General features: G+C 36.0%; 1 protein-coding gene across 1 annotated transcript in view; it reads right to left on the reverse strand.

The window, feature by feature from the left end:
• LOC107090960 (matrix metalloproteinase-17-like) overlaps positions 1-10,255 on the reverse strand; it is a 140,439-nt gene that overhangs the window by 53,994 nt on the left and 76,190 nt on the right. The window contains exons 3-4 of the mRNA XM_015384622.1: positions 5,047-5,179; positions 3,612-3,747 (exon numbers count right to left, since the gene is read on the reverse strand). Coding sequence (XP_015240108.1) covers positions 3,612-3,747; positions 5,047-5,179 — 269 coding nt within the window. The remainder of the gene's footprint in view (positions 1-3,611; positions 3,748-5,046; positions 5,180-10,255) is intronic.

Consider the following 10,255-nt stretch of genomic DNA (forward strand, 5'->3'; position numbering starts at 1 on the left):
TGATTTTGGTGCACAAATGTATTTCTATACACTTTACTGATTTGTGCTCCACAAGAGCACACATTTTCCACAACCTGGAAGATGGATAAACTTAGAGCAAACCATCTAGGTTTAGTCTCCCCTGACAGTGTGCATGTTAATCAGCCAGACTGTTCAGCTACAGTTTTACATAAACATTTAAGTTGGTCATGAACCTAAGTGTCAAAATATTTACACTACCTTGCCAAGGAATTCAAAGCAATTGAACAGCTTCATATTTTGTCACCAGTGTATATGTTGGCATTTAAATTATAGACCAACCCAAATGATCCAATTTATTTTTGAACAAAATCAGGGCAGCCTGCTGACGTTTTCACCATAGCATTCATAGACATTAAACTAATACAGCAGCTCTTCCTAACAACTAACTCATTGTTATGGCTTAGGGGAAGACTAGAGGTTGTCATAACAATTGGTACAATAGAAAGGTTCACTTGGAGTAGGATTGTACAAGAGCTGGATATGGATACAATGCAACTGTAAAATGTTGAGAATGAAAGCCGTTAAAGCAAACTTTTCACCTCATTCGCATGTTGTTGCTCCTTCTTGACATTTTGCCCATTAGTATGACAACACTATCGCTTCATCAAGTGGAAGGAGCTTCTACCCACTTGCCTGCTTTCTGTTCAACTCAATATGATATACCTGGATTATATGGAGCGAGTCACAATGCTGTAAATAATATAGAAAGCTGAACAACGGTGGTGGCGTTCTGAGGTTCAGGGGGTCAAGGGAGCTACGGCTGGATCACGGTCACTTCCCATGGACCTTCTGTCTGTTTAGGGCCATATTTTATAAAACCAGGATAAAGGATTAAGTGGGTACTTTCTGTTTTCGTGCCAAATAAAGCCACAGCTCGGTTTCACCAAAGCAGCAACACGTTGTTACAGTGGTAATTTATTCTGTGCACTTTCCTGCTCTCGACCAGGCTAACAGTCTTACTCTAATCTGAGTGATGTATCTGCTCACTCTGATGATGATTGGAAACCACGTTTTCTGGTTTCTGATCGGTGACATGAGGACAAAGGAGGACAACAGGGGATCAGAACAAGAGGCTGGGCAGACAGATTTTCAAAAACATCCCACAGAAGTATAAACTACATCAAGGAGGAATTCTACAATATTGCACTTAAAAAGATTTAGACTACATAATACAAAATAAACTTAAGAGCAGTTGGACTACTTTTGTAGTGATCCACTGGACCGCACACACATTAAGATATAGCACCGCTCTGGAGCACATAAAGGGAAGGGTTAAGAAAGAATGTTGGGCCTGTCAATTATATATATTTAATATGTGAATAACAATATCTGAAAACGTCTTATTGCTTTAAAACCTATTCTCTTCTTAAACAGGTCTGCTTTTGTTTAAGTTAAGGGTCAAATTTTCTGCTGGATTGATTTCTGAGAATAACAGAATGTTTAAAAAAAAAAAAAAGGCTTATTTGCTGATTCGTTATCATCAACAACAGAGTTCGCTTTCTTTTCTCTTTGCCCCGAATCGCTCCATTCACATTGTTAAAAATAAGTCCTTCACATTGCTTTGCCCAAGAACACGTATACATATAAATGATGAACTTGAGTTGCATCATTCTTGTTTGCATGAACCCATACCTTCACCTTTGGTTAAAAGTTTTTAATTTGAGGAAACCACTGAAGGCTGTGCATTCTTCCTGGGATATGCACAGACAGTTTTGCTATTCAAAGATACATTAGAATCTTGCTTAAAGCTGAGTTAAACCATTTCTGCGATCACCAAACACAGTTAAAACCATAAGCAGTGTAAAAAAGTAAATTGACTTAAAAAAAAAAAAAGAAAAAAAAAAAAAAGAAAAACACTGTACTGTCTGCACAGATTCCACAAATATAGGATTTGCCACAAACTACCAAGAATTTACACAACCACCAGCAGAGGAAGACCAGAATAATCACTTGCTTTTCAAAAACATGATTTTTATTTTTATTACTTGGTTATTTTCTCCCCTAAAAGTTTTAAGTCTAGGCACATATTACTGTGTTTACTGAAAACATTAGCCCACTGAAGTTATAAAGGAGAAATAACACTCACAAATCTGGAAGATGCACATGTTTATTTTGTAAATTAAAAAATAGTAAAATAGACAAGCATGACTGCAAAGTGGAGATTAAAGGAAATGTCTTTGTATTTAATTTGTTAGGAATAAAAACTTAAAATAATGTGCACAGAACCATATTTTTCTATAACCACACTTGCACTGATATTTTTGCCAATTCTTTGTAAAATAGCTCACACTTATTGGTCAAACTGGTTTTGTCACAGCAGCACAGTTAGATTAACCTCTCAACTTGGCCTTTCTCATATGTTCTTCTAGGATTTCCCTGCATTTAGCTCCATCTATCGTCCCATCAGCTATGATCAGCTCTCCAGTCTCTGCTGAATAAAGTGTCTCTACGGATGAGGCTGCCTTCAACATTTGTAACAATGGAAGAGGTTGTGTGTAGAGCGTTTGCAGTAACAGTTATGCCACTACTTCTATTTTTAATCAAGATTATGTCTCCATTACATTGCTTCACACTTACGTAATCCGACGAGATGGCCCATATTGATGGTCTTTTTCCAGGTATTTAGTACATGTGTTATTTAGGGACTACACAAACGAGCACTCAGGATGACAATAAACCCAGTGAACCAAAAACATCTTCAGGTTTATTGACAGAGGACACACAGACAAGTTTGACAAGTTTGCATTTGAGCTTCCACAGAAGACCTAACATATATCTGCTGTGTAAACATTACATTATGTTGATCTAATGAAGACCTTAAACCTCTCTTTGTTTATTGGGATGAGTCAAAGTACAGGAACGAGAAAATTAACAGATATGGAAAGGAAAGCAGGAGTGGAGAATAAACTTTAGGCATTTAAATTATAATCCACTTAATCAGTCTCTGTTTCCATATGTGTGTTTTTCCACTGACACTGAATTTTGCCGACATCACCCCAAGGTAGCAATAAAATAAAACTTTTGGAAACCACCACTAGACTTTTTGAGGAAATTGTACTTTTTAGGGCAAAACCATAAAGCAAACAAAATGAAAAGAAAGAAAGAGATAAAATCAGATTTTAAACCTGTCTCTGCAGGTCAAAGTCTTGTTTAAAAAGAATGAAAAGTGAAAGCTAAGCTATTTTTGATTAAGCTAAGCTTTTATCTTCAGAAATTAATGAGTGAGGGAATTCTTAATTTCTCTATTATCTTTTGATCCTTAGTAATTATCATTGTCTGAGTAAAGTAAATAAACGCCCACTGTAAAGGGCATAACGAGCTGCCATGCTTTGTTTTGATAAGAGTTTGCAATGTGTATGTTTTTGAGTGCTTGCTGAAAGTTGGGGGAAAATATGTGAATAGATTTCCAGCAAATGTCTAAACAACAGCAACACCATCAGTTCAAAATTAAACAAAGATAATTCTATTTTTATGTGAAAAAAGTTTTCTCTGCTTGAAAGCTTTGCAACCTTTCAGTTTTCATCTAAGGATTATTGGATAAACAACTTAGCATTAGCTTAATATGCAGGTATGATTTAAAATGTTCCTACCTCCATGACAAATGTCTCTTATTCCATTTGTTCTGTGAGTTCAAGCTTCGTTTCCTGCGCCCTGTCGTCACATTGGGATCGGAGACATCTGGCAGAGAGCATCTGGGTGTTTTCATTAGACCTAGTGTGGCTTGGTCTGAAGGGCAGCAAAAGGTGAGAAAAAAATGTTAAAACTTAAACAACATGCTGTGATCAAGCTGCTGTAACCACCTTTGATTAGAAGAAAAGAGTTTATGTGTATTAATATGTGAACTCAGGAGTTGTCACTAAAATCGTGTATTATTTAACTTTACAATAAACCTTAATATCTATCCAAAAAAATCCCAATAAAATACATGTAATAGCAACCTTTATCCCAAAGGAATACTTTTAGAATGGCACAGAAAAAGATGTAATGCTTAAAGGCATAGTGGAGGATGTACTATTTCCGGGTGGATCATTAAATAAATTGATCCTCTTAATTGTCAATCATTCCAGTTATGTGTTTAAGTAAGGCCATCCTACGTGCTCTGTTGTGAATCTGACATACGTAGTGGAAAACCGCTAATCTTGTTTTGGAATGTAAGCTTGTATGAGCGATGCAAACAGCGACTTTTAAACAGAGCGTGCACGAGGAGAAATGGTCTCCTGCATGCTCTAACACGTGCATAATAGTCGTTCTCTCTCGGGTCTTTTCAAAAATTTGCGAAAACACTCCTCTATACCTTTAAGTGTTAAGACAGATGCATTCTATTTACTACAGTGGCTCAGCATTCTTTTACAAATGACTGCACCAGTAACGATGGTTATCTAGGTCGTCGTATGCAATCATACCAAATGTGCATCAATAAAAAGCATTTTGAACACGACAAACTACACAAGCTTTGTAAGATACCTGCTTACATGTTTAATGACAGTTCTAAAGATCTCTGCAGACTGTTACAGCTCAAAATTACTTATACCTAGCGTCTTTTACTATATCTGGTGGAGATAAAAAATGATGCTGCTTGTGATGCCTATAACTGAGAAAGACTGCCAAAGTGAGCTGGAGGAAATTCTGAGTGTACAGCATGGAGAGAATAGGAGAATGCACCTTAATCAATATACTGTTCGGGTTCAGAAGTACAGGCATCATCAATCACATACAGTAGGCACATGGAGGTATTGTCATTCTCTTCTCTCCCTCTCTGTGACGGCAAGTGTGATTTATGTTTACAAGCTGTCCTGTGGTGGGTAGACAGCTGTGCAATGTAATACTTCCCAGTAAATAGAACCCAAATAAATATTACCTCTCAGTGTTATGTCTGAGAGACATTGATTCAGTCCCTTCTAAAGCTGCCACTGCATGCTTTTTGTTTGTGGGACTCCATTATATTATACCTCTTGTATTCTCTTCCACTCTTTATATAAGTTTTATATAACCTGCAGTCTCAAAGTAGAATAGATGAATCCCTACCTAATACTCCAGTTTCCTTCAGCCCTCCAAACTTCTGCATGGCTTTGATGGCCTTGGTCAACGCCTCTTTGGTCTGCAGTTGGCCGGTCACTGGGTCGGGGGGCGGGAGGTATCCAAACCTACTCAGCCAGTCCTGGAAGAGAAACAGAAGCAGACACACTTCAAGAAACAGTCAGCTTTTCATGTTCACTGTGGGTGGAAAGGATTCTGGGGGTTTATGTGTCTGAATCCAGATGCTGTTGTTTTATTTTCAAGCTTAACATAGTTGGGTGCTGAACAGAAACAAGAAAAAACAATATAAACTGAGCTTTAATTAAACAAGTCAAAAGCAGAGATGAATATTAATCACAAGATGAAGGTTGCTCTAAAGTAAATATTGTTGTTAAAGTCCATTATTTCCAGCAGATTTATTTTCTAATTATACATTTTTTTGAAAAATGCCTGGATTCTCTCCATTACATCCATCTTTGACTCACTCTTGAGAAACGTCGCCACGACACCAAAGGTCATGTGATACCTCCCACTTTAAACCCCGCCATCTAGCTGCAGCAAAACTCAATGCCCAATGATTTGCTGCTGTTATGAGCAGTTAGCAGGCTGTTTTCATCCATGTTATTGTCTTTTATTGAAAAAGCATGTTTAACATTACCATAATCATTAGTCAGTACTAGAGCTACAGACCGGTCCGTGAAAACATTGTCTGAAATGAAACCGGTGCGTGTTGCATAAAAAAAAAGGTTTGGGGTTGCTGGTTTAAAGCTATTGTGCTGCAGCTTAGCATTAATGTAAATAGCAATGGACACCTAATCCCAGTATTAAGCCCCTTTGGATGTTACACGTAGACTTTTATTTTTGGTCACATGTTTACCAAACTTACTCTCATCCAACACTGTTGCCAACTATTGACAAAGCAGAGAGCAAGGCACTTTAAATAAGATACTGGAGATGCTGTTTCTTAAAGTGCAAAACTCTTACTAGCAGGTTGCTTTATTTACTGATTTAAATCAAGTGCAAATACACCTATTATGAAAATGTTCCTTACTTTTAGTTCACTTTTTGCAGTGTGTCAATCAAATTTATTTTCATTGACTTCCTATTATCTGTCATTAGATAAATGCCAATTTTGTGGGCACAACCACTTCAGAAATTAGATTTACATTACATTACAAGGTCAGGTCCATAGTTTTACAATTTCTGTAAGGTTTAGGGTTTTTTTTCGCATTCAAACTCTTGGTTTCAATTGTAAGTTTGATGTATTCAGAATAACTCCTCTTTGTACCCTTTCAGTACATTAAACTGTTAGGTTCTTTGTATGCAGTATCACCTGTATTCATAGCTAAATAATTATTTCAGAGGTATCCCTCAACCTTTTTGACATTAAACCACAGAAAATGTCAGAATGCATTCAGCGCGGTTAGTATCTGTTTTTTTGGTGATTTCATTTTATCTGAAAGCTGTAGAGATGAATTAAGAGTACTATAGACAAGCAGAGTTTAATGCACCCAAATACATCTGCTTTTATTTAACATACTCCAGCTGTGGTTTGGGTCTGAAATTCTATTTGGTGTTTTTGAGAACGCAAAGTGCTTTAAGCTCAACTTATCAATATCAATTTAATGATACATCAGACTGAAAACTAGTATATCTGGGCCAAACCTTAAAAATACAGATATTGATTTTTGGAAAAAATTTTAGTTGAGTTTCTAGAATCTCCCTGAGAAACCACAGCACAAGGTCATAGAATAGTAGCTCAAGTAGTTTCAATGTCGAGGCTAAAATTTAAATACACAAACCAATACAAAACACACAAATACACAAAACTTACAGAATAAAAGAATTTACTCTCCCATCTTGTGATTAAAAATAAACTTAAGGCATAAATATTTTATATGAAATGTTTATTGTTTTTTTGGGATTTCTTAATATATGTTGGGAAGTGTAACTGTAGAAAAAGAAAAGTTAAAAATATTTGAGTTTAGTCAGGTTTGTATAAAGACCTGTTCTTCTTTTTCACTCGTTAAATATATTCCAAGAAAAGCTCCAGCTCCAGTTATCCCAATAACAATTGAGCATGTAGAGTATATTGTGCCAGAAGGCACATTACAGCAGTTAATCACAGGAATTAAGCAATGTTAATGTCTAAAGTCAAAGATCAGTCAGGGGCTGTGAGTTGCGATGGAAATGTTGCCTTGAAACAAATAATTACATGTAAATTGAATGACACCAAAGGTCACGTTTTTATTGGCAACTCTAAGTAAATAAATTGGAAGGGGAATACAAGTGCACTACTATTATTCAAATGATGTGAGAAACCTTTTCTTTTTTACAATATTAGTATTTTTAAAGTGGCATAAACCATGTGTAAAACTTTGTTTTGATTGAGGGGGAACAAATTTTAACTCTAATAAAAAATAAATGCCTTTCTATTGATAATCTATGACAATATGCAGTTTTAAGTAAATAGCTACAGCATCAACTTTGCTATGAATACATAAAAATCATCTATGACACATACAAAGACAGAAACGCCATATAAACACCACACACACGCTCCTCTGCAAGGAAATTTACATAATGCCATGCAACCATATTAATAAATGAACTCAATCTCAGGCTATTGTACAAAAATGATCATTCTGCACTGATGGAGACTAACTTACATTATATGAACAGCGACACCACAGCAAGGACAATATCCACAACAAGGACACCACATTTTCTGATTCATTCAACTACAAATCATGCCTCTAAATCATCTACAGTCCATATAGCATTGAACTTTCAGCCCAGGGTGGTCAAGTGAACAATAAGAAAAGAGAAGAAAATAGAAGAGGATGTCACAGCAAGAGAAACAGACTTTTTCCAAACACAGCAGTACACTGTACCTTGTTCTTAATAGTCACACTCTGCAAAAAAGCGAAGGACATCACAAGTGCACCGGTTTCATTCCTTCTGGTTTTGACTGATGCAAGGTACATGGGATGTATCATATTTGATAGGAAACAACTTCACAGCAGCTCAACTTTAGGGGACTATAACATCTAAAAAAAAAAAGGTCCACTAATGCAAGACCAAAAAAAAAAAAAAAAGACAGAAAAACACGTTTAAAAGATGTTTTCTTTCCATCAGCTTGCTGAAAGAAGGACACTAAATTTTTTTGTGGCTGAACAGAAAAGTTAATCTGGTTGTTTGGAAATATTTCTGATAATAGAAACAAATAGATATACAAGATTTGTAAACTAAATGGCCATCGTCCATCTATCATTCTTATTAAAGTAACACTTTTTAATGTTATTTAACTAGGAGCAACGCCTGCATTCAGGAGCTAACTACAGGCTGGCTACAGGTGCAGATAGCCAAACTAATTGACCAGCTAATACTAGCATGCTGTTCTGACAATACTATTCTGTTAAGACCAAATATATTATTCTGGAGAGATGTTTGACCAAAGTCTATGTATCCAAATAGGAACCAAAATAATGAAAAGGTTCTATTTAACATTACCATACATAAATCAATGTGTTATATTTTTCACAAGCATTAGGGAAGTTGTAGATCTATTATTTGAACAAAATAAGGGGCCAACGAGTAGGAATTGCCATAATTGGACTAGTCTATTTCCTGCATTGCTATCTGGTGTGGGTTAGCTTATCAAACAATACAATGAATCATTCATCCTGAAAGTGTGAAAACAGGATTATCTCTATGGATCAGTTTGGTATGTTGCAACACAATCTCAGTTTTTAATGTAAGTGTGAGCTCTCAAGCGACATATTGTTTGCTACTCTTATTATAATAACATTTTTCAGAAGTGAATGAGTCTAATTTGTGTCCTAGTTCCCATTCGCAATGCAGCACAGCTGTGCTAATAATATCAAAAGAGGCATCTTGCAGCAGAATGGAGTAGGGCTGATTGGAGTAGCTCACTAGAGCTGGCTGCAAAAAATAGAGTTGTGCGACCTCCAGAAACTGTGTCAACCTAATAAAAAAAGACACATCCTTCTAGAAATACAGGCACTATAAATGACAAGACAAAGCAGTGTCTTAATTCTAATATTCTTTTCTCTGAAATGAGGAAGCAGCATTTATAATAAACTGCCAAGCACGGTGCCTCTGTTCATCAGAAAAAACTATTTATATAAAATCTTCCAGAGGCTTGGCAATAAAGTATGGAATTTTTTTATTTCTTGTCAGAGTTAGAATGCAGGCTAAAGAAAATATTTTAACAGTTACCATATAGGTGGTTTTCAAGAGTTTTGTTAAGCATGTTAAAAGATAATGCTTGATTGGAAATAATAAAAAAAAAAAAATCTTTTTTCAAAAATAAAACAAATCTATTTGTATTCTATATGCAGAATGTTACATATTACTCTAAAGATCATGTAGATGGATAAATGTTTTGTAATATTTTTCATAAGGAAAATCCTCTATAATTATGTGTGGCATTAGTATTCAGTCTGCCTTAGTTAATGCCTTTTGGGCATCGTCTTTACCAGCCCAGGACATTTTTTTCCTATTCTTCTTTGCAAAATGATAGCAGTAAGAGGTAAAAGGAAGCCTCAGTGAACATCAATATTTAAAGCTTACTTTAAATTCTTTATTGAATTTACATCTCGGCTTTGACAGGAGCATTCTACACCATTCCAATGTAGCTCTGGCAATATGCTTTCTGATTATACTGTTTTATTCTGAGATTGCTTTTTATTTAGTTCATGATTAATTGGGAACAGCTTCCCAAATCCCGTTTATAGACTAATTTACTAATATAACATTTTACTGTAAAAATACTTTGTTTTGAGAGGATGTGCAGTATTCGTTTCTGCCTCACACCATTTTGCATGTGGCTGAAAATTTGAACTACCAATAATGGTTTTGGTATTCCTCTTCTTTCATTATCAGTGTTTTTGTGGCATGTTTCTGAGTAAAAATGTTCTTGTCTACAGATTCTTCCAACTAATGCAATGCTTTTTCTAATTCTAGCATTGTCCTAATCTGGCAAGGTTAGGACAATACTACCTGGCCCGGGAAAATTCCAGTATTTTTACTGTCATTACATTGTCACAAGTACAGAGCAGTGAAATTAACTCTCTGCATTTAACCCATGCCCTTGGGAAGCAGTGGGCTGCCATTGTGCGGCACCAGGGGAGCAGTGTGGGGTTAAGGGTCTTGCTCAGGGACCCAGAGTGGCAGTCTGTGGGACACGCTAAAC

The sequence above is a fragment of the Cyprinodon variegatus genome, unplaced genomic scaffold (assembly GCF_000732505.1).
Source record: "Cyprinodon variegatus isolate N-32 unplaced genomic scaffold, C_variegatus-1.0 Scaffold318, whole genome shotgun sequence".
Lineage (NCBI taxonomy): Eukaryota > Metazoa > Chordata > Actinopteri > Cyprinodontiformes > Cyprinodontidae > Cyprinodon > Cyprinodon variegatus.